At 44.2% G+C, this 25,865-nt stretch overlaps 1 protein-coding gene across 4 annotated transcripts in view; it reads left to right on the top strand.

Annotated features, from left to right (window-relative positions):
* SMOC2 (SPARC related modular calcium binding 2) overlaps positions 1-25,865 on the top strand; it is a 1,475,178-nt gene that overhangs the window by 1,358,889 nt on the left and 90,424 nt on the right. For all 4 annotated transcript variants that reach the window (XM_085612111.1, XM_085612114.1, XM_085612113.1 and 1 more), the window contains exon 11: positions 15,099-15,373. In XM_085612111.1, the coding sequence (XP_085468237.1) occupies positions 15,099-15,373 (275 nt within the window). The remainder of the gene's footprint in view (positions 1-15,098; positions 15,374-25,865) is intronic.

Here is a 25,865-nt window from a genome sequence, read left to right as displayed (position 1 = left end):
GGAAAGGAGGCGGTTGGTTTATTACTAGATTCCTGTCCTGCCTGTACTAAAGTTAAAGAAACTGAAGAGCATGTTTTGTTTTTTTGTCCCAGATATCAACAGATACACAGGAGGTGGATAATACCGATTTGCCTCAATTTAGGAGCCAGGCAGCATCAGATTGCGTATAGAATTCTAAAAGCGGACGTTTTCTGGGCCTATAGTTTTTGCTGTTAGCTGCTTTTTATTTGCCTTCTGGATAATCCGACAGAAGCTTTTATCATAGCTTGCACTGCAATATTAACTGTCTCATGTTGTACATGCATTCTATGTATTGTGTACTGCAGGAATGCTTCCTCCCTTTTAATGAATTTGGAAGCAGTATGGCTCCCAGTAGGAAGCCTGTACTACAGCTGTGTTTTTTATTTATGTATTCTGATGTATGTTTGGCTGATCATTCCTATAGTCCTCTTTTTACTTGAGATTTGGAAATGTACTTGTTTTTATATTTTTAGACTGTAAATAGACAAATGTTTTAACTTTTTGTACACTTTGATTGTTTTTGAATAAATAACCGAATAAAGTTATTTGATGATGAGTGGGTGTGTGAGTAGTTATATGGGTGAGTAAATGGGTGTGTGATCGGCTGTATCAGTGAGTAAGTGAGTGTGAGAGAGTTTCTATTGGAGAGTATGTACTTGTCTTAGTGACTGTATAGATGAGTGAATAGATGTGCTAGTATATCTATGAGAAAGTACGTGGATGTGTGAGTAACTGTATGGGTGAGTGAGTGAATGTGCGAGTGACTGGATGAGTGAGTAGGTATGTGCAAATTCATATGGGTGACTGAGTATGAGAATGGCTGTATGGGTGTATGAGTGGGTGTGTAAGTGTCTGTATAACTTTATGACAAGATGTGTGAGTGGCTGTATTGGTCAGTGAGTAGTTGCATGAGTGGTCATATATGTGAGTTAGTGGTTGTGTTAGAGGCTGTATAGGTGAGTTGATATGTGAGTGGCTATATGAATCAGGGAGTGGGTGTGTAAGCGTGGATGATGTAATCAGTGATGCCATTAATGATGTCATTTGAGATATCATCAGTGATGTAATTTGAGATGTCATCAGTGATGTCATGAGTGATGTCATTGACCATGTCATGAGTGAAGTATTATGTGAGGTTATAAACAGTGCATTGTGGGGGTGTAAGTTAGCTCAGCTACAACTACTGATTTTTCCTGTTTTTGTATAAGTCAAATGTCAGTCTAAATATAATGTTCCTATAACCTTTGTTTTTTTCAGTGAATTTCTAAGTTTTTTAAAATTCTATTTCTGAAATACAACATCCCTGTAAAATTAGTTTCTTTCAGTGAATTTCGATTTTTTAAACAAGTAGTCACATTTGTAGAGTGGTGGAGAAAAGGGGCGGGCCTCCGATCAGCTCTCCCGAATCCTGCTGTGTCACACTTACTAGAAGTAACAGGAGGGCTTCTTGGCCCCTAAGGACCCTCAGCTTCCAAGAAGACTTTATCCCCCAGCTGGTAGTGCACCAGGAGGCGCATTTGCAGAGTGTTGGAGAAAGGGGGCATGGCCTCCGAAGACCTTTCAACAATCCCGTTGTGTAGGATTTACTGGAGGTAACAAGAGAGGTTGTTGGCCGCCATGGACCCTTAGCAGCCAAGGAGACTTTATCTCCCAACCAGCAACCAGTAGGGCGCTAGGAAGCGTGTTTGTAGACTGGTGGAGAGAGGGGGGGCATGGCCTTTGATGACCTCCCAGCAATCCCTATTTGTGTGGGGCATACTGGAGGTAATGAGAGGGGTTTCTGGCCTCCATGGACCCTCAGGAGGCAAGGGGACTTCATCCCCAAACAATTAGTGTGCCAGGAGGTGGGTTTGCAGAGTGGTGGAGAAAGAGGGTATGGCTTCCAAAATCCTTACAGCAATCAGGCTGTTTGGGACTTACTTGAGGTAACGGGAGGGCTTTTTGGCCCACAAGGACCCTCAGCATCCAAGGGGACTTCATCCCCCAACCAACAGTGCACCAGGAGTGGTGAAGAAAGGGAGCGGGGCCTCCGACAACTTGACGGACTTTAAAAATTGCTTTTGTTTGTTTATTTATTCTGGAGGGAGGTCATGTGGCCCCTCTTCCCTGGGGCAATTTTGGCCCTGAAGACCCTATCCCCAGGCCAGGTCTAGTTTGAATAGGGGAGGTGGGCCACACGGAACCCCTCCCAGGTGGATTTTGGTCCCAGTAATACCATCCCCAGGGCTCAGCCTTTTAAAAAACATTTTCTTTAATAACTTAAGGGGAGGGGGGCTGAAGAGCCCCCCTCCAGGGCCGATTTGGGTCTCCCGGACCCCATCCCCTGGGCCCAGCCTCACTTGTGGGTATCATGGTCCCACCCAGAGAACACACTCTGTTGGGGTCTGCGGGGGAAGCCTCAAGGCTCGCGCTGTCCCTGCAGGCTCCCAGACTCCTGCGGAAGCTGAAATTGCTTTGCCAGAGCGGGAGCTGCTAAACATGCTGCTCCCTCTCTGTCGAGGCAATTGTACGAGCATTAAAGCTCCTGCCATGGCATAGCAAACAGCGATTTCACAGAGGTGGGCACCCCGGGATTTAGCAGGAGCCGGCCCTGGGGGTGGCAGTCCCCAAGCCAATTATAGTTCCACGAGGGGGGATGCTTGCCCCCTCCCTTCTTCTTTTAGGTAGGGCCTGACCAGGGAGGTGGCGTTCCCCGGGCCCAAGAAATACCTGGGAGGGGGGCCACGCAGCACCACTCCCATTTAAAAAAAGTAATTTTGCCTGGGCAGGTGGTGGAGTCCATGAGGCCTTCCATGTAAAAAAATTAAACAGCCCTGAAGAGCTGGTGGTCCCAGGCAGGGGGGTCTGCAAGACCCCCCAATTTTATTGCAATTAGCACCCGGAGGTGCCAGTCTCCGCAGCAGTACGGGCCTCCCATGCACTAATTTTAGAAATAGCCCCAGGGAGATGGCAGTTCCTGGGGCTCAGGGGTGCCACTTGGGCACCCCTGCATAATTAGAATACACTGTTCATCCGGCTCACTCTGGGGCTTCCTATAAAAGACGCACTGGAGCCCGCAAGTCTTGTTTTTTCAATTTTGCTATGGTTCTGCCTGCAAACTTGCTGCAAATTTTAGTTGAAAAAATGCTCTTAACCCCTAGTGCGGTCTCAGGATGGATGCTAACACTTTCTGGTTGAAGTGTTGGCAGCCAATCAAATTTCAGTAGAATCCGCGAGTCCACTGCAAGGATCCACATCCCCAGATATCTATATTTTTTAAACTTTAATATCTCTAAAACTACTGAATGGATTTACACCAAATCACAAAAAGCACACTTAGTGGACCAAAATCTAGATTTCTTGGGGACCCCTCTTTTTTCTCAGTCCCTGCTTGACAGATCACCCTGAAACTTTCAACACAGCAGCTGAACTGACTCCAGCAAAAGTGAAGATTCATCAAATGGCGCCACAGTTATTGGCACACTTTTCCTATGCAAACATGGTCCTAACTATAACTACCTACTGGTGACCGCCAGTATGTAGTATATATTTCTACATATATATGTGTTTGTGTGTGTCTGTGTGAGTGTGTTTGTGTGCTCACTGAAAAAACAATGGTTAAAGCGACATTTTAGTTAGGAGTTTAAATTATATATGAGCTAATGTTAAAAAACTAAAAAAACACATACATTTGCCAGTTACAGATTAGTGAATTAACTGTAACTCGGTCCCCATCATGCAGCAACTAGACCCTGCATCCAATCCGCATTAAGACTTGGACTCAATGCTTAGGCTTCTGCAAGGCCCAGCACCCAACCCTCTGCAAGCATCAAGCCTCCAGTGCACATGATCTTCTGCCACACATAGGATAAGTTTAACAGTGGGCTTTTCCTGTGGCCAGTGTCTGCACGCACCCCTCAACAAACAGCCAATCCACACTATGCACTGACTTTGGACATACACAGTGGCATTCGCTTGCAAAGCCTGATGTCACACCAGACCCTGCTTTCAACATACAGTATGAGTTTGGTGTGGGCTGGTATTCAGACAGAATATCGAAAAAATATCACCCTACAAAAATATTGAGTCTTAAATATCATGATATAGAAATATTATATGCAAGAATATCATTGTCAAAAATATTGATTTTAAATAAGTAATATCGATTTTAAAAATATCTAAGACCCTTGTTATGATGTCGGGCGGAAAGCCATCCGATAGCTCTTCAGAGGCTTTCTCCCGACATCATAGGTTTTTGTCTGACTGCCGTATTATGATACTGGTGGTCGGAGGGAAACTCATGGAGGAATTCAGCTTTACTTTTGACGGGCTCACAAAGCCCGTCAGGGTGGTGGGCAGAATTGTAATCTCAAAATGACAGCAAAGCCAGTCTCGGTTCCGCCGTCGGGATTACAGTGTCGCTTTCCGCCTGTCCTTTCATGGCGGTTCACCATGGTGCCTGCCACAGGGTTCAGCGATGTTTGAAAACATACATTTTTCTATTGCAGCTTGTGCTGCGGTCCTTTTCCAGCCGATGCACAACGAACAATAGAAATATGGATTTTTCTGGCCGCCCATAGGGCATTCGCATACTATTACTACATATGGAACCGCCAACTAATATTCAGGCGGTTCTACTACTACAGTTTCGGTTGAATGTTTGTCCGACTGACATCGTAATCAGGCCCTAAGTTTTTGTTATAGTTTATTGAAATATCAAAAGTATTAATATAGGTTACTAAAATATCAAAAGCATTAACATAGTGTACTAAAATATAGTTGTTAATAGTATCCTTATTTTATTATTTCAATATATTTTAGAATGTATTTTGATTGTATATGTTTTAAAGTGTGTGTATACATTTTGCTAATGTTTTTCAAATATTGTTATTTACTTGTTAGTACTTTGGAAATTTATATTGATAATTATTTTTTCATTTTTAGTGCTGTAGTGGGTTGTGGGGATTATAAGGGTACATGATGGGAAGTACATTCTTTATAATTCATTAATATTTTATTTGTAAATGAATTACATTTTAGTTGGGGGTTGTTTCTTTTGTAGTGGTATAGGGCAGGAAGTTAATTATAATTAATTCATAATTAATTTTTAATTAATATTTATTATTTAATTGTTACTTAATTATGATAATTGTATTTTTTTTACATTAAGTTTCAAGTGCGGGTAGTGTGTTTTTCAAAGGTATAGTGTGGGAGTTTAACTAATTATAAATAATTATTAATTAAAAAATTTAAAATGTAATTATTTAATTCATAATTAAATATGTTAATTGTATAAATATATTTTTATTTAAATTAAGTTTTAGGTGTGGAGTGCATGTTTTGTAGAGGTATAGGGTGGGAAGTAAATTAATTATAATTTATTAACTATTAACTGTTAATTAATTATTATTTACTTGATAATTATTATATTAATTGTATAATTATTTTCTTAAATTTAGATTTAGGTGTGGATTGTGAGTTTTACAGGGGAATAGGGTGGGAAGTAGAGTATTTTCAATTAACTAATTAGTAATTTAAAATTAATATTAATTATTCAATATATAAATAATTATGTTAATTGTATAATATTTTTTTTAAATTAAGTTTTATGTGTGAGTATTATGTTTTGTAGTGATATATGATGGGAAGTAATGAAATTAGAATAATTTAATAAATGTATTTTTGTTAGTTACATTTTAAATGATATCATTATTTAAATGGTAATTAATCGTGTAAATTGTTAACTGTATTAAATATTTTTATTGTGTTTGTGTGTTTTGTTGTTTTTGTACGTGTTAACGGAGTGTAGGAAATTCAATCAAAACAAGCTTCATTCAGTTCTTTGCATAAAACCCATAAACACACAATATACCAGCAAATCCATAAAAATGTAGAAGCAAAGACAATAAACCACACACTTAAAATATAAATAAATAAATATCCAGACTCATACAACCCAATAATAAAATCAGTCACAGGTTTTCCACAATCTCATGGCAGATTTCAGAGAACATGACACATTAAAAATGACTTCTTCAGGTAGCAGTTGCAGGTACAAAAGAGCGGGATGCGCTTGATAGTAGTTGAGTTTTTTTAACAAGGGTATAATAAATGCCTTCCTTGGACCTCATAACATTTACGAAATATTTAAAAAATGCAAAAATATCGATTTTAAATAAGTAATATCCTGTGGAGACATCCGTTGCAACCACAGGGCTCCAGAGAATAATCACAGTTCTGTACCTGTGGATAAGCAGACATGAAATGTAAAAGACCAAACCTAAATCTGGTCAACAAAAAACACTCATACATTCTTTTAACAATGACAAGATAAGGCTCTATGAGTGGGGTAGACTTTAGTCAAATAAAATGAGCACTTATACAGGGTTTCAAAAGAGCATCCTCTTCTCTTCTTAAGCACCTAAGACGGAAATAAAATTATTTGGCCCACCTTAGATAAGCCCTCATAGGTCCCTCTGGTGAGCTATATAGTTGTCATCTATTGAAATGACCAGGCGAGGGTGGTAAAGAAATTCCTAATTATATTTATTTGTTATTTAATTTTATCTTCGTCCTTTTCCTCTGGCTTTCCTTTGGGTTGTATACATCTCTCTGGCCTTCCAGTTTGTCTGTCCGTCTTCATTCGTCAAGGTAATTCAAAAAGCTGTTTGATGTCCCACGAGGAAGCGGAACAGACAAAGGTAAGTGTTGCTGGCACACTACCTATTTCTTATTAGGGAAGGGGAAGTGAGGGTTCACCTAAGGGCTGGTCATCAAGTCTATCTTTAGGGAAAAGGGGAGGGTTGTGCATGTGGCAGTTCTAGGGGTTCTTGGTTTCCCCCGCCATGCTTCTTGCCTATCTCCTCCCAAATAGCACCTAGAAATAGACACTTACCTGTGTGAGCCACGCTCTTCCGTGAGCATGGTGGGATGATTCACTGGTTCGGTCGCCTCCTCACTTCTCCACGGACACTTCCTCTCTTCTCGCTTTTTCAGGGGGCTGCTGTGCTCCGGTTCGCAGTTCTTTTCCCCATCTTCTATCCTCTTGGCAGTTGGATTCTCTGGCATTCTCTCTCCCGCGTCTCTTCGGGCCCCTTAACTCTTGTATACGTGGGAAATGATGGCGTTCTCCAGGGCCGGGCTTGACTGAAGGAGACTCCCTTTAAAGGGGACAGGCCGGTGCACAACACTCTTCATTTCTCCCCGGGTGTCTTGGTATTCTATCAAGGCTTCAGTATTTGCAGGCTGTGAAAACAGAAGAGTGTCTACGTGATGTGGAACACACCACCACTCGACGTCATCCTCCTTCGGTTCCATGTCGGACGTACCCTCTCCGTGACAATAGCTCACTCCTTCTATGCCTTTGGGAGTGATCCTTTATGTATTTGAGACAGGAAATTTGTGGAGACCTGTCCAGGGACATACCATCTTGTAGAATCTCCTCGTTTTGCTTTGCCAGGGGTCTTGACTAACCCTGGGCTTAGTTCCCGTAGTAGCGCTACGCGTAGCTACGCAAAGTGCACTTCGCACTACGCGAGATACGCGAAGTGCGTAGTGTGCTGTTCGCGATGATTGCACAGTGCCGGATGCTTGTCCGCACTGTGCAATCATTAAAAACGGCATCTTGCACAGTGCGAGCTGTCGCTCTTTGCCGCTCGAGTAGATTTTTACTCGAACGGCAGCTTTCTCAACGCGGACTGGTAGTTTCTCATCGTGAGCAGTCGTGAGTATACACGACCACTCGCAATGAGAAACCTGACCTCCCCGTGTTGAGAATCTCACCGGGAGGTTTATTTTCCACGCTCGCGATCAGCAACTTGATGTTGCTGACCGCGAGCGAGCAAAAAATGCCAACTACGCTACTCAATTTTGCACTGTGCTACATGCAATTCGCGTAGCGTGAAGTAGCACAAACTATGCAAACTTCGCGAGCGTAGTGTAGTTGTCCGCCCAGGGTTAGTCTTGACCAAATGTCTAATCACAACTAAAGAGAGAGAAATGTCATTAAATCTGTTTGAAAAGCCATCCTAATTCTTCATGCACTGAAAAAGTCAGAGCACTAAGCAGGATGCTTAAGAGACATTTACAAAATTAGTTTTCCACAGTCTGGAGGTTAGCCAGATCGACAAACCCCCATATATCACTGCCATCCACTGCCATCCACTACTTTAGAGATACTCTTTGTCTGATAAAAAGGCCAGTGTCGGTCTTCTGCCGAGTCTAGACGCAAAACTAAACACTGCTGAATTTCCCCTAGTAAAGTCCTCCTTCTTCCTTTTCAACAATGGGCACCAACTCATTTGGGAATCAAAGAGCAACCCCTAATAGGAAGAAACTCTGGTCTTTGGCATAGCGCTAGACCCCAACATAAACTTGCTGTTCCTAGTCTTACATAGACCTACCACTATCACATATGATTTTTTACGTTCACAGTAAAGTCCAAATCTTCCATAAAACTAGAAAAGGCATCCAACAGGGATTTAAGCCCTTAGATGTTTTTTGCTATAGGAACAGCATTGTCTCCAAACAAGAGCCCTGGCAAATGCCAGCCTCCTACACACAGGCAATCTGCTCCTACATCAATCAGGGCCTGTTCCAAACTATTAATGTATAGATTGAAAAGAAAGGGGACCAAAATACAGCCCTGGGGAACCCCCTTTTAAAGGAAAAGCTGCTTGTACATTTCAAGTCATGAGCATAATGAACCGAGGCAAAGATATGAACTTAAGTCTATTTAAAAAAGAACAATGTCATGGTCCATCCCCGTAGACAACATGAGCCACCACAATTTCCCTCGATTGACTCGTCAAATTCGGAGGAAAGGTCCATAAAAGCTAAATGATTAAAACCTAGACGTGTGTTAACTTAAAACCACTCAAAAATGTAGACACTGGTCGACTGTTGACCTCCCACCACAAAAAACATATTATACTTCTGAGAGTACATCATTGTCCTTGGCCCATTTTCCTAATCTGTCGAAAAGAATGCACCCAACTACTATCACGACAGAGTCGAGGAGGGAGATTGGTCTGTCACAAGCTGGGTTGTCCCTGTATCCCTTTATAAAAACAGGAATAATAACAGTAGAGGCCCATGACACCTCATACTCTCCCTCACTGCCACATTAATAAGTGAAGTAAAAGCTGGGGCCTACACCTCGGTGTTACCAATATACATGTCTGGAGGGATGCCATTGGGTCTCGGGGCCTTCCCGCTAGTTTGCCCTCTTCAAGGGAGAATACCAATTTTGAGTTCCCTGCTATCAGCCCCTCCTCTCTTCCTTCGGCCACATCTGCGGTCTCAAAGCACTTCTCAAAGAAGGAAACACAGCTATCCTCTGTGATATGCCACCCAGAGATGCTGTAGTTTCTGAGGCCAGAAATGGACAATTTACTGTTTTCCAAAATTTTTTGCTATTTTTTAGGGTACTGGATTTAAGCACATCTTCTCATTCCATGTCCCTGAAAACATTATTCCTCCTCTTAAGCTCTTTCTTATATTGTAAAAGACTATTCTTCACTAAAGTGGGATCTCTGGTGTTAGCTTTCATGGCACACATAAGCTGCTTTCGCACCAGGGTACAACCTTAATCAAACCATCTAGGCCCTTCCTTTATACACCGAGGTGGTTTGGCCTCCAGAAGTCTGAATGCCTTACTTGAAATAACTTGAAAAGTCCTCTATACTTCCTCAGGCAGACTATTAATCTGCAATAAAACTCTGACTTTCCTATCACAGCTAGTATACAATGAGCTATAAAATACCTCAGAGTGACCATCGTAGTCTCCTTCCCTGTGATATAACAGTTGAAATACCACCTGATCCCAAAATACTTTTTTGAACCAAGGGGGACCAAACTAAAAACATACAAACTGGGTTGTGGTCTCTAAAGGGGCTCAGAGGTATCTCTGACTTTCTAGTAAATGGGAAAAGCGAAGCTGAAATACAAATAAAATTAATAAATGTCTCACAACCCCACCCAATAAAAGTAGAATTCAACACACACCCACTAGAGGAAAACTTTTCTAGGGTAAACATTAGATCAAACTCACTCAATAAAGCATTCAATAACAGCTGGGGGTGAGTGTTCAAAATGATGACCCAACAGTAACAGTTTTTTTTTTTTTTTTAAAGAAAGGGGCCCCTTGAATATGAGCAACTTTACAAGTGCAGGGAGAGAGCAACATCAATGATCAATATAATACAAACATTATCTACATCTAATTTATTTTATATTCAAAGTGGCAAATTATATATTTGATATACGATTAAGAAAAGTACTAAAATACCATTAGAAGCCTTTCCACTCAGCTATTCACAAACTTCTTTTGTGTTGAATCCGACAGATATTCAATTACATATGTCAGTAAATCATGATATTGATACAATGTAATGTTGCTAACAGCTACACATATTCTCAGCTAAGCATGGTATTCCCTGTAGATATTGACATTAGTTCATTGATTTTGATCAGTAGGTGTGTTTACATCTTTAAGCCTTCCACAATATGTTGCATGGTCAAAATCAATGAACTAATGTCAATGTCTTAGGATCCATGTGGGCTCTACCATACGTCCAGTAAAAAAAAGCTGTATGGAACACTTAAGATCGTTCAGATATCCAACAGAGAAATATCCTATGTCTTTATCTTTGAGGAGTTCAATACACAAAGAAAATATGGACAAAATAAGGTTTGTGGTGATTAAAAGTATAAAACCTCACAGGAAAGGCAGAGATCATACTTAAAATTCATGAAGAAAATTGCTTTTGGATCTTTAAGCTTGATGCCTATAAATATGGCTTTAGCGTAGTCTGGCGCCTCAGACACAATGATATAGTGACGTTGAAGCCAAAAAGAAAGGAATCGGAACGGTATGAAGTTGCAATCACGCATAGTTAGATCCGGTTATCATGCCAGTAAGTGAGAATGCTTAGAGGGATTCTGGCTGAAATATTAGCATGAAAATTGGGTGAGAGTTTAATATTGATTACAGGGCGCATTGATAGCATGATTTCAGTAACATACTTAGCAGTTGCTGGAATACTCACATCTCTATTAAAAGGTGCTTGATGGCTTCTGTTTTCCAAGTTTGGGGCAAATTTGATTGTGTATTTTTTAATCAGTGTTTGACTTATAATAACATTAGTGATTTTCTGATGGTTGATTGATAGTGTTTGTGGTTCTGAGTAATGAAGCATTTTCAGCCATTTTGAAGTACAACAATAATATATGCCAATATGAGCTAAATGACTTACTAAAAGAAAAAGTTAGCCCGCGACTGCATGGTAATAATCATTTTTTGTATGGCTTTAAAATTAGGGAGCAATTACTTATTATTAGGCTTTCCTGTTCTCAGTTTCTATTTTGGGTAAATTCAGGTGGGGTTTTTTCAGTGTTTTCAAGTGATTTCAATACCTTTAAATAACTGTGGTTATCAGTGGTTACACATTTTTATGCCATTAGAAACAACAGAAACAGTGTTTTTCCGGTGTTTATGGAGTGTTTTACTTTTATTATTGCTTGCTTTCTGCACTGATAGCACGTGGTATATAGACAGTGTATGTAAAGTGTAAATGAGGTCCAAATAGATTTTTGCAAATTAAACTTATTGTACTACACTATATAATACTTCTTCACTGAGTCTTTGGTCATGTGCACTCGCTCTTTCCTTCCAATGTAAACTTCTGTGAAAAGGCCCTCTCAACATTGGCACTTGAGACAAGCAAAGCCAAAACAGCCAGTACACAATTTGTTAACTCTGGCCACTGACATAGCTTTTGATACCAATACTAGTGTACTTGAAGATTGAGATTCTCAGGGCAGGTTCTGCAACATTTGCATTGAGCTGGGCACTTATGCCCTCAGAGTTATTGAAGCGGTCAAAAATGAAGCAACACTTTTGAAACTATGGAGGAAATTCCCCTTTATGGAAAGGATCTAGAACTTGTAAAGAGTACCACAGTGATGTTTCATTGACTTCAAATGCCATGGTTGGTGAAGGGACATTTCTATGCATAATTGCAAGCCATTTCTCATACATCGTAAAATAAAAGTTCCTGAATTGCTCTTCAACATTGCTTTGCTTACCAAGTGGCAAACACTCTACCATGGAACATGTTGCAGTGCCAAAGTCACTAAAGCTGTCACCCAGCCTACTCTCAAGGAGATGTTTCACATCTACACCAATTATGCTGAACGCTTGGCAGACAAGGGTATTCTCAGGCTCTAGTTTTTTTATTATGCCCTCTACAGCAGTTAAGTTTTCCTGTAAATATCTAAGAATGCAGTAGAGTGTACTTTTTTCAAATCACTATCAATGTGTGACCAAAGATTCTCACATTTCTTGCCTTTGGAATCATCACTCAGCAAAAGTTCTGTAAATGGTTGCCACATGGATAATATAACATTCATAGCCCCTTGGACTGAGAACCATCAGCTAAGGGACACAGTTGGGATGGCTCGTTCTTTGATGCCACACAAAGCACAAAATGAGAAATAATTGCATTTTAGTTCCTGTGCATAAGAAAACAGTGCACCAGAATGGACTAAAAAGTCAATAGCATTCCTCATTAACTCTGAAGATTGTAAAGATGTTTTCAGCATACAATCTAACAAGTGGCAAGGATCTCTTACAGGGAAGCACTTCAGCTCAGGTATTAATTTTGACAGGTCATCAAACAACTTTTTCATATACGTAGATGAATCACTGCAAATACAATCAATATCCCTCCAATCTTTGTTGAACTTGGAAATAACCTGTTTTTTGCAGAGCATTGCAAGTGACACAGCGTTCCATGTTTGCAAAAGGTCTGGTACTATGTTTTCACCACTATCCCAGATGCTTGGTGATAGCGCTCTTTTCACATATACTTGTCACTATACCTTGCATTGAATGTTTAAAGCCTGAGGTGTTGGCAATTCATCTACTATCAATACCTACTCACTAGAAACTAGGTTCTAATGTTTTAAGGGTTTTTACCCATTCTCTGTGGGTAAATGTGATGACACATATTAGGGAAGATTCTTATGAAACCAGCCATTTTACCCATCAGTAAAAAAATCAAACATAGTCAAAATATCAAATATGGTTTTGATATTTCCTGGTTCTCTACAGTTTATACAATAATTCAACAAGACCTAAAACATGCTTCTAAACCCTGCATCTTTAGACCAATAACCACAAAACTGAAAAAAGCAAAAGGAAGAAGAAATAATATTTTAGGGGCATCCCGAAACAACAAAACTCAAGCAGAATAAGTTTAGCCCAGTCTTCCTTCCTGCTAGCTTGTATAACAAAATTACATTGTATTGGCCAATTCAGGAAGAAAAAAAAATGACTCTGTCAATCTCTTTTTCTTTTCTTTGAATGGCATTTAGTTTGTGGTTGTGCAGGTTTTTTTCCAGTGTTTATATGTTTTCACTGGTGAGTACTATTTCTCTTTCAGTGGGGTTTTATCAGTTATTATAGGGTTAAACCTAAAACTGGACAGCCTACTTATTATGTATACGTAGTATACACAATTCTCCACAAGGAATATTTTGGAGAAACGCTGCCATGACCTGTATGTAACAATAGACCCTATACTTTTGTGTTTTCAGTAAATAACCATTAGATTTGTATGTACATCATCCGTGTATTTGCATAATTGAAATAGCCTATTCACTTTTAGATGTTATTTAGCAAGTGATTATTCAAGAGGTATGCTGTACACTTATGTCATGTTTTGTATAGGTAGAGATGCGTCAGGCTGTGGGGTTTACTTTTAACTGGTTTTTATCTTTTCTTTACTTGCCCCCAGATTGAACATTTATTTTTTAATTGGAGTATGGTACTTTTGCTTGTGAACTATCTGTGAAAAGTTTAGGTACTGTTACGGATGGCGTCATCTTTAATTCACAGATCTTGGTGATATTATTTTTATAAATGACTGAAAACCACACACCTGGAGTCAGGTTTTCCTTTTTGTGAGTCTGCTACATAATATCTTCCAGTAACTACTGTTTTTGCAACTCTCATGCCTGTACCAAGTTGCACTCTAATGGGTGTTCTTCAATTTTGTGTAGCACCAGAACTGCAAGCTCTCTATGAATCACATTAGGATCTTTTTTATGATCTTTTGAGTATTTGTTTTTAGATATTTTTGCACTTGAGGAGTAGTAGGTAACATAAGTATTTGATGATTTTTGTTCATTATTGATCAATATACCAATTTTGATTGTTTGTAAAAAAAAATATTAAGTTTGAAATCATATATTTGAAATATTTTTCATGTTGTTCTATTTGGACTGGTTTTGGACATTCTTCTATGTGTGTGTATTGACTGTTTCAACAAAGAGATTCTCATTTTGAAAGTGTCAAATAAATACTATTTGGTCCTCATGAAACGACATGACTTAATATGCCTTAATATGCCGGAAAATAACTTTGACTATCCTCCAGCAGTGCCGCCACTGTGCTCGCCCTCTGGATTACAAGTGTAATCTGGGTCAGACAGGCAGTGCTGCTAAGATTTCACGGCGGTGGGCTGTAAGGCTCATAGGAGAGCCTGGCATGCAGCATGTTTCTGCATGGTGTGGCATGCATGCCACACCATGCGGGAACTGGGGTGCAATTAGAAGGGGTCACAACATGTGCCCCTCTGCATGCACCACCAGGCCCAAAACCGCAGTAGGCCCTGTAGGGCCCCCTTAGATGCCTCTCTGCCACCCTTTTCATGGCGGGCTCACCGCCAGGAAAAGGGCGACGAAAAAGCAACTCAAAATGTGCTTGGTGGTGCCGGCAGCAGCACCGCAAGCATATTCGTGTCGGTTGCAGACCGCCGGCCCAGCTGGATCCTTGATCCCGGCGGAGCTGGCAGTCTCCTTGCGGTCCGACCGCCACACTCATAATACTCCTATGGACTGCTGTACTCGTAATCAGGCCCCAAGTCACGAAACACATGCTGCCCTCTTTTTCGAAGGATAAACAATTTTGAGTTTTGAAAACAAATTTACAAATTATGTTTTACAGAAGTCTCCAGAGGGATATCTAGTTAAAAGAAAGTGATCTCAAACTCTGTCTGTATGTTTAAAAAAATGGTGTTTATTTCTTTCTATAGACTTTCAGAGCCTGACCCCAGCCACACCCTCGAGGAGCGGGTGGTCCACTGGTACTTTAAGCAACTGGATAAAAATTCAAATGGCGATATTGGCAAAAAAGAAATTAAGCCATTCAAACGGTTACTGAGAAAGAAATCAAAGCCAAAGAAGTGTGTGAAGAAGTTCGTGGAATACTGTGATGTGAACAGTGATAAATCCATATCTGTTCAAGAACTAGTGGGCTGTCTAGGAGCAGCAAAAGAAGACGGCAAAGCACAAGCAAGGAAACGCCATAGTAAGAACATTTGATATTTTTACAATGCTGTTGTTTAAAAATGAGTGGCAGGGCATCGATAAGTAAGCTTTGCATTCGTAAAATGAAGAATCCTATTCTCAGAACAGAGTGTTTGCTGCTGTTGTTTTTGAGGGATCTTTCTTGTACCACCCTTTTCTTCCCTGTACTTCCCCGAAAAAACGTGAAATCACCAAATGGCTTCTGAATCGTTTGATACAAACTCATAGAGGGCAAAGCTCCTACTGCTCAAAACATCCAGAACATGAGGGCTATTTGACAAATTCTACATTTCTTTTACTGTTGCACCATGATACGAAGATGTGACATCATCACAATTAGGTGGACTTGTTAGTTAAGGCTCATGAAAAAAACTTGACATATAAGTGAGCCAAAAGATGCAAAAAGATTCAGCTCCTCTGAAAGGTAAACCAATACTTATGTATGTCTTGTAAACCCCTTTATTGTTCTATTTGCTTACGTGGAAAGAGGAAGGCCTCACTGAGGTGCATTACATTGCAAAACCTTTTTCAAACACCCTTTCGGTTTAAACTTAAATGATTTTTTGTGACGGGCAAGATTGGCTGAGCATGACCAGAATGCATTTCCTCTAGAATGATGCAGTCTTAACATGTTTTTAATAGGTCAATGTTGAATTTTGATAACTTTCAACAACAACAATAATTAATAATAATACTGAAAATAATAATAATGTGTTATATAGTGCTTCATTTCACACATGTGGAGGTCTGTAAACAGTATTAAAAACATTGTGTCACCATTGACCTATATCTTGGTTCGCAACTGAACGTTACTTGGATGAAGGAGACATGTAAGAAACAGTGCAGTCAGTGAATAAACAATGTGCAAACTTTTGAATAAACCTCTAACATGCTCATTTTTATTTTGCCTAACATATTTTTGAGGTAAAGTAAGTATAATGAAAACGGACCTCAATTGGCTTAAAGCAAATTAATACAATATTCTGCCCAATAAATTAAAAGAACAATGTTGTTAAGGTTGCACCAAATAGAAAATATCCCAGCAAAAGAAAAATAATCCATGTTATGCATAGTTGCACAGAGATGTGGGCGATGGGGTCTAGGATGATAACAAAGGAAGCATACAGCTTTAGTGTTGTTTTTTAACGAGATGGCCATGGGCTGCCGGATGATGGTGCCCTTACAGTACAAGTCACTGAATTGATAGCTTCACACTGGCCAGCAAGGTCCACTGATTAAAGTATTTAAATGATATGCTAGTGGGGGTAGCGATTTACAGGTGAATGAACTGAGGCACAGTTACTGAAAAAGAGAGCAGAGGAGTGTTTCTCCACTAAAAATCCCCCAGAAATGCCCCCGAGCCGAAAAATACAATGGTAATGAAGTTAATTCATTATATTTTATTTTCTGTCAATCCGTCCTGAACCGAGTGTCAGGATGGGCGCCCCTGCTGAGTAGCAACTGTGGTGGTTTGTCTGTGCACTAGTTTGTAGTGAGCATATCACTTTGACCGGCCATCTTGCGATGGCCAGCCTGACATGCACACTGTAAGCCTCTCAACCCAGCTGTGTCAGACAGCTGGATTGACAGGCTGCAGAAGCCTACAGTTTCCTCGGGAGCGCTGAGAGAGGTCGCTCCCTCCATTCCTGCCGCTTCTCTCATACTAGTTAACTTCATGAGTGCAGCACCAGGATTTGTTAAGTAGGTTAGCTGGGGTCCTGTACATGACGTAAGAAAAATAGAGGACAGGAGCAATGCGAATGTGTCTGCGCAAGCATGTAAGTGACTTTTTATTTGTTTTTCTTTTATTTAACTATTTTTGAATGCACCTGCCTCTTCACTGCCTTAGTTCCCAGCCGCCACTAAAAAGAGTTTATGTATACAGTGGGGATTGCAGAATAGAAAAGTGCAGCTCCTTTGCATTGGGCACTACCAAACTGTTAAAAGGTAAAAGCAAAAAAATGCTTTTAAGTTTTTTTTAAATATTCTGACCTGTTTCTGATCAGACTACGTACAATAGATATCTGAAAGAAACAGTTTGTTATAGATTCCTTACCTTAGAATTACCAACAGGCTTCAGACTGGATCCGGAAAGTTTTTTGTCAGCAGTACCTCTGCGTGTCGGAAGGTGGCGTCGGTCGGCTCCGCGTCCGTCGTTGGCGTTGTGGTCGCTGGGATCACGTCATGGTAGCTACTTAGATGCCGCCCTCGTGCACTGACATCAGTTCTTTCTTTTTCCACGCCAGCCAGCGCAGATTTGGAGAGAGCGGTACCTCCAGTCACTTTTTGACTGAACTTTTTGAGCAACTTTTGTCGGCGTCTTTTCGAGTCCTTACGACTCCTGGTGCATATAGGGATGCCCGGTTTCAAGGCCTGCAGTTCCTGTTCCCGAATGATGTCAGTGATGGATCCGCACAGCGTGTGCCTCTTTTGCCTGGAGCGCGACCACGACCCCAAGTCATGCTCAGACTCCGGGACCATGGCTCCGAAGTCTTTGCGGGAGCGGTCCCAAAAGCTTCTTGAGTGCCGGCAAGCGGCTCTGCGCCGTTTGAGGTCCCGGTCTTGTGGGAGGTTGAGGGACGGGTCGCGGAGCCATCAGCACTCGTTATCCAAGTCTTCGCACTCGGGGTCAGCTAATTCGAAGCACAAGAAGAAGTCGAGGAAGCATCGTCACTGTTCGACTTCTCCCCTGATGCGACGAGGGATGCAGGCAGTGCCACTTCTGCTGCTTCGCGTGCGGAGCATGAAGGTCCGACTCTGAGTTTCCCTCACTTTCCGACACCCTGAGTGACCCCTGTCCAGCTTCATCAGTTTTACGAAGCAATGCATGCCATCTTTGGGCAGCCTGACTCCGGCGGTGCGCCTTCGAGCCCCGCGGGCTCGGTTGGGGGCACCAGCTCCGCAGTGCCCCCTGGATCCAGGCCGGTCAACCTTGTGACACCTCCACTGGCACCGACTCTGCCGACACCGCGTCCGCTACCGACGCCGCCTGGACCTCCAGCCGGTGTTGATCCCAGCGTCCAACCTGACGTGGACACGGAGCATAACCGACGCCAATGGGTACTTTTGCCCCTGTGTTCCACCCTGGCCATTTTCTGCCAACCTGGCAGCCAGAGGAGGGTGAGGAAGACTGGGAGGGGTCTGAGGACCTTTTGTCAGACCAGTTGGAGTACGAACAGAACTGGAGAGAGGTCCTGGGGGATGCTAGTGGTCTGGATACCTCCCCAGACCTTGGCATGTTGTCTCCTCCTACCGTGGCTCCGGAGAAGGAAGCTTTTTACGCAGTGGTGTTGCGTACGGCGGCCGAGGCTCTCAACCTCGAGCTTCCTACGGTGGCAGTCAGGACTAACCTCCTGGTAGCGAGTTCTTCGGAGCCCCAGCTGCAGTTCAATGAAGTCAGGACCGGCATCCTTTTGGGCACTTGGTTCAGGCCCAACAAGGGGGCTCCCGTGGATAGGATGGTTGCCCAACACCACCACCCGGCCCCGGGCGACCCCACTTTCCTCTCCCAACACCCCACCCCGTGAGCTTGGTGGTCCAAGCTTCTACTTCCAAGAGCACATTCCCTAACGCACCACCAGATAGGGAATCCAAGAAGCTGGATCATCTTGGGAAGAAGGTTTTCTCTTCTGCCAGCTTGGGCCTGCGGTCGGTAAACACGGCATGTCTATTGGGCTGTTATTCCCACTCTGTGTGGGATGCGGTTGCGCAAGTGCTTCCTCAGTGCCTGGAGGAGACCCGGGCCGTACACTCCCAGGCCCTTGCTGCAGGGAGAGATGCAGCAAAGTTTCCCATCGGCTGTGGGCTGGATACCGCCAACTCTCTAGGCAGGGTGATTTCCAGGTCGGTAGCCCTTTGTAGCTACGCCTTGATGAGATCGACTGGCTTTTCTGGGGATGTCCAGAGCGCTCTTCTAGACATGCCCTATGATGGTCGTCGCCTTTTTGGCAACAAAGAAGACCACACCCTAGAGCGTTTCAAGGACTCACAGGCTACGGCCAAGTCCTAGGACCTCTCCACTCACCCTGCACAGTCTGCTTTTCACCCCTTTCGTGGCTACGGAAGGGGTGCCCCACTACGTCCCGCCCAGAGCCACAGGCCGGCGCAAGCTGCACAACCTTTGCGTGGTTCGGGACGTGGGAACCACCGCCGTTGTTCTGGGGGCCAGCGAGCTGGCCAGCCCACCAACCCCCCCCCCCTCTGCTTCTGCCGACAAACCTTCTTAGTCGGATCTTTCAGGCCCATCAATCGCAAGTGGGCGGCAGGATCTGCCATCACCTCCCCCACTGGCGCACCATCACGTCAGACAGTTGTGTTTTGCAGATTGTCCGAAGGGGCTACTCCCTCCCCTTCAAGACTACCCCTCCAGCCATGCCACCTTGGTACCATCGCATGTCGGAGGATCACCTGGGCCTTCTCCAACAGGAAGTTTCGTCTCTCTTAGCCAAGGGAGCCATTGAGCGTGTTCCTGTTCCAGAAGTAGGTCGTGGTTGCTATTCCCACTACTTTCTGGTACCCAAGGACAAGGGCCTGCGTCCTATCCTGGACCTCAGGAGCGTCAATCGCTTCCTCCGGAAGGAGAAGTTCAAAATGTTGTCGTCAGCTCAGGTCTTGTCTTCCCTTGACCCTGGAGACTGGATGGTAGTGTTGGACCTGCAGGATACCTATTTTCACATCCCCGTCCTGCCGGTCCACCGGCGTAACTTGCGGTTCATGCCACAAGCATATTCAGTTTATCGTGCTCCCCTTCGACCTTACCAGCGCCCCTCGGGTGTTCACGAAAGTGATGGCAGTGGTCACAGCTCATCTGCACAGATCAGGGGTTCCAGTCGTCCCCTATCTCGATGACTGGTTGTTGAAGGTGGGCTCGCCCCAGGAGGTCGTCTCCCACCTCCAGACTATGGCCGACCTCCTGCATTGGCTGGGGTTCTCCAGCAATGTACCGAAGTCACACCTGATTCCCTCTCAGAAGCTCCTCTTCATCAGAGCGGTTCTGGACACAACGCGGTTTCGGGTCTATTCTCCCGAGCAGCGAGTCCGGGATATTCAGCCTATGATTCTGATCTTTCAGCCCTTATCCCGGGATTCTGTCAGGATGACCCTCCGGCTGCTGGGCCTGATGGCCTCCTGAATCCTGCTGGTGGATCATGCCAGGTAGCATATGTGGGCTCTGCAGTGGGACCTGAAGTTCCAGTGTGTGCAACATCAGGGGAATCTGTCCGAATGCATCCAGATCTCAGAGGGCAGTGCACACCAATTGCAGTGGTGGCTCACGAACCAGCATTGGGTCAACGTCAGATCCCTCTCCCTTCCTCAACCAGAGTTCACAGTGGTGACCGATGCATCACTAGTGGGATGGGGCGGTTACATAAGAGAGGCAGAGATCAGAGGCCTCTGGTCTCCGGCGGTGTCCACATCAACCTTCTGGAGCTGCAGGCTATCCGGCTTGCACCGAAAGCATTCTTTCCCTCTGTCCATGGAAGAGTAGTGCAGGTGTTCACGGACAACATCACCGCCATGTGGTACTGCAACAAACAAGGAGAGGTGGGGTCATGGACCCTATGTCAAGAGGCCCTCCACCTCTGGACATGGCTGTAACATAAGGGCATATGCCTGGTGGTTCAACACCTGACTGGTTCCTTGAACGCCAGGGCGGACAAACTCAGCCGCAGGTACATGATGGATCACGAATGGCATCTTCACTCGGAGGTGGTGCAGGGTCTCTTTCAACAATGGGGAGAGCCTTGGTTAGATCTATTCACCACCGAAGAGAACACCCCATGTCAGCAATTCTGTACGCTGGAATTTCCAAGGCGGCACTCGCTATGCGATGCTTTTCGTCGTGAGTGGAGTTGCGGTCTGTTGTACACCTTTCCGCCTATACCACTTCTGCCCTGAGTGCTGAAGAAGATCAAGCGCGACAGGCCCAAGTCATTCTGGTGGTTCCAGATTGGCCACGAAGAGTCTGGTATCCCGAGCTACTCAAGATGGCCATCAATCCTCTGATTGATTCGACTGCCTCTTCAGGGGGATCTTCTGTCGCAGGAGCAGGGGGCAGTTGTCCACCCGAACCTGTCCAGCCTTCACCTCCTTGCGTGGAGATTGAGCGGCGGCAGTTGACGTCGTTTGACTTGCCTCCCGAAGTCTGTGATGTAATCTTGGCAGCCAGGCGTCCCTCCACTAAGACGGTATACGCCTGTTGATGGAACAAATTTATGTCATGATGTGTAGCAAAGACTGTGGATCTGCTTTCTGCCCCTCTTTCTGAGGTTCTCTTCTTCCTCCTTTCTTTGGCCCAGCGGGACTCTGGTCTGGGCACTATCAAGGGCCATCTCTATGCCATTTCTGCCTTTCTAAGGCTTCCTGACCAGCCTTCTCTCTTCAAGTCCCCAGTTGTAAATTGCTCATCTCTTTCCTCCTATCCCCTTCGTAATGCCTCAGTGGGACTTGAGTTTGGTCTTGACCTATCTGATGTGCACTCCCTTTGAGCCGCTTCACAACTGTCGTTTACGACTTTTGACTCTTAAGACTGCATTCCTGGTAGCCATCACATCTGCCAGAAGGGTGAGTGAGCTCCAGGCTCTTTCATCCAAACCTCCTTTCTGGCTGTACATCCAGGTTGTCCTAAGAACTCGTCCATTCTTTCATTCCAAGGTGGTCACCTCCTTTCACATCGGGCAAACCATCACTTTGCCCACCTTCTTTCCGCCTCCGCATCCTTATAAAGCGTAAGAAAGGTTCCACTGTCTGGACCAAAACGTGTGCTTTCCTTCTATCTGGATTGCACAAAACAGTCCTGATTGGATGACCAACTCTTTGTTGGCTACGTACACAAGCGGACCATCTCTAGATGGGTCATTTTGTGTATTAAAGCCTGCTATTCTCCAGCAAAAAAAGAGCCTCCAGTGGGGCTGCCACTACTGCTTTGGTATGAGGAGTCCCTCTTCATGACATCTGTCAGGCAGCTATGTGGGCATCTCTGCACACGTTTACAAAACACTACTGCCTGGATAGCCAAGTCCGGAGAGATGGCTTCTTTGGCCGTTCTGTTCTCCAGGACTTTCTGGTGTGATCTTGGTTTGCAGACCCACCTCTGGGGTTGGTATTGCTGGGGTATCTATTTAAGGCAAGGAATCTATAACTAACTGTTTCTTTCAGATGAACAAGTTACTTACCTTCAGTAACGATATATCTGTGAGAAACATAGGTTAGTAATAGATTCCTTACCGCCCACCGATCCTCCCCGTTCTGCGACTGGTTTACCTCTTTTCTGCCTCTTTTCTGCGACTGGCAGAGGGCTCATGGCAGTATCATATGCGTACGATACACAGTTGGTGGTCACACATGCGGACGACTGCAAATTCCAGAGTGACCTTGAGGCTATCGCGGAGTGGATGACTACCAACTGTCTCCAGCTCAACGCCAGTAAGTCCGAGGTATTGCTGGTATTGCTGGTAGGGAAAGACTGAGCTCTGGAGTGAGCACTGGTGGCCTGCCACTCTGGGGCATGCACCTGCCCCCAAACAGATGGTAAAAAACCTGGGTGTCTGGGTAGATTCCCCCCTCAGCTTCCAGACCCAAACTAAGAAGGTGGCGGGGACCTGTTTTGGCATATTGCGGGGGCTCAAACTGCTGTTGGGGTTCTTTGACCCCTCCATCAGGCAGGTCATTGCTCAGGCTTCCATTCTGTCAAGATTGGATTATGCCAGCTCACTATATCTGGTGTCTAACAAGACTGAAATCTCGAGACTGCAAAGGGTCCAGAATGCTGTGGACAGAAATCTCCTTGGCCTGCCTAGGACTTGCTCTGCGTCTAGTGCTATTTGTCTGCTCCACTGGCTACCTGTGGCCAAACGTATAGAGTTTAAGTCCCTTTGCATTTCTTTCAAAATCTTGAACTCCACTGACCCAGGCATTCTGGACAACCTGCTTGCACTTTACACACCTTCCCATCAACTTCGGTTGATGGGGCAGCATTTGGCGGTTATCCCCCAGGTGAGGAGGGCACGTGGTGGGGGGCGTCCCTTCCGCACTTTGGCAGCCAAACTTTGGAATGCCCTTCCTACTTCCATCCGCAGCCTGAAGAATTATTTGGCTTCCCGTAAAGCACTCGAAATGCACCTCTTCCCTCCGTTGTAGGCCTCTTCCTTGTTAGAGGTGGTGCAGTTTTCTGCTATCAGCATCGGGACGCCCCTTCGCTGCGTGCTTTACAAGACCGCATAACATAACATAACATTTCTAGGGTTAAGGACATCCTTTCAGGGCCCTAGTTTTGTGCACCAGTGGTCAGTGTCTTGCAAAGCTGTATGTTTCTGGTGCGGAAAGTCATGTACTGACATCAGCGAGCAAGGGTGGCGCCTAAGTAGCTACCGCGACGTCATCCCTACGACCACGACGCCAACGACGCACGCGGAGCCGACCGACGCCACCTTCAGACGCACAGAGGTACTGCTGACGAAAAACTTTCTGGATCCAGTCTGACACCTGGGGGTAATTCTAAGGTAAGCAATCTATAACTAACCTATGTTTCTTACAGATATATCATTACCGAAGGTAAGTAACTTGTTCATCATTGATATTGAGTTTACAAGTAAATGGATCGTACATTTTAGAGATGACTGTGCTCATGGTTTAAAAGGTTATAATCAATGGGATACTGTGCATAAGGAGAACATTTTGCCTATTCCTATATTTTTACAGATCTACATCAATGTTTTATTTCAAATCATAAAGTCTTTTTAGGTGAGCTCCTCTTGCTTTTGTGTTTATTCTCTGAGAGTCATCTCCCCATGCGACTACTTTCCTTCTCACTCCCTTTCCCACTTCTCTTTTGAAGTAGGAAACCTAAATGACCACATTGTAGCCACCAATGTGGGTGGGGCCCAGGCAGAGAGTCAGCCAATCGAGACACAGACATGCTGCCTGGAACGGAGCAAACCTTATGCTCATGGCATACTTTTTTTGTGTGTCAGCGAAGGTTGCGCCACAGTCGTATTGTACCTTTTTCTGTGAGTAGTGTAAGCGGGTGTTTTACTGCTGCTCTTTAGGGGATCATTTTAACCTGCATCTGGCCACAATGTACATGTCTTGTTTGTAAGGGAAACAGGACCTGATGAGTGCACTGAAGGTGCTCTGAAATGTGAGAAAAGCTTGTATTGCTGCTATCTGTGCTGCATCTCTGTTATTTGTGAGAGAAGCTAGCATTGTAGTATATATAGTTCACTTTTCTGAGCATGGCGAATCTTTCATTGCTTATGTCCATTCACTTTAAGTTTTGTGTGCAAGGGGAGTTTGCACTACTCCCCTTACTCCCTCTCTAATTTACCCTAATTGAACACACAACCAGTGGTTTTCAGACTCTCCTTTCACTTGCCTAATCATTTGAGGAACTGCATACCTTCTGGTGTTAGTGCTTGACAGGGCATGTATGCTGGGCCTCCAAAAAAGTCCTACAGTCCCCGATTTTGTTGATTAACCCGTTCCGTGCTCATGACGGAACCACTCCGTCATGAGCCACGGGTGCGCTGTGCTCATGACGGAGTGGTTCCGTCATGCTGCGGCCGTTGGCGGCCGCACCGCCCACGCGGCGCTAATTCCCCGCCTGTGCGGGCGATAAGAGCAGTGGGCGGAGACGTGACGGAACCACTCCGTCATGAGCACAGCTCACCCGTGACTCATGACGGAGTGGTTCCGTCACGAGCACGGCGGCACCGCAACTGCCCCCAAACCCACCCAGCGCCGCGGCAGAATTCCTGCCGCGCGAAGGGGTTAATATGTGCCACAGCCTAGGGCGAGTGGAGAAGGGGGGCCCACTACGGGCCCCTAAAATCTCTTTCCATCTGCCTTTTCAAAGGCAGGCGGAAAGGGACATCATAATCCCTACTGTGGTGCCTGCTAGGCACTGCCACCGTTGTAGGGATATGATTCCCCTCCGACGCGCATGAGGGCTCAAGGAGCCCATCAGATGCTTGGTGGTCTGTCTTTCCGACCCCCAACTATCCTCCCACCATGGTAATATCGTGGGCAAATAAAATGGTCCCTATGGCAGTCCGACCGACCATCACCATAATCGGCCCCTCAGTAATCCATAAATACGTTTTCTGTGGCATTGTCGGAAATGGGGGATTGGCATTCAGTTGTTAGGCAGTATTCCAGCAGCTCATTAATGTATTCCATCTCTTTTCAGTGGTCCACAAAGGATAGTCTGAGCACACTGCATAATATCTATACGGAATGTTGTGTAGGGAAAGAAATCGAGCCGATTATTCTTGTACACATGCTTTACTCTTGGAAGCAATCAGAAATTCAACACTTGTTTACAAATGAATGCGTTTCAAACATTAAGTAGACAGATGACAGCATTCCTTAAACAAGCCTTGCACATTTACTGGGAACCACGTCAGTTCTTCAGCTTGAGTTTACCATAACTCGGTGCTGAAAAAGCTGTCTGTTAAGAAATTGGGAGAGAAAAAGCGCACTTTTCGTGAGCTGTT

Source organism: Triturus cristatus, chromosome 6 (genome assembly GCF_964204655.1).
Source record: "Triturus cristatus chromosome 6, aTriCri1.1, whole genome shotgun sequence".
NCBI classification, from domain to species: Eukaryota; Metazoa; Chordata; class Amphibia; order Caudata; family Salamandridae; genus Triturus; species Triturus cristatus.
This window is presented reverse-complemented; position numbering and strand designations above follow the sequence as displayed.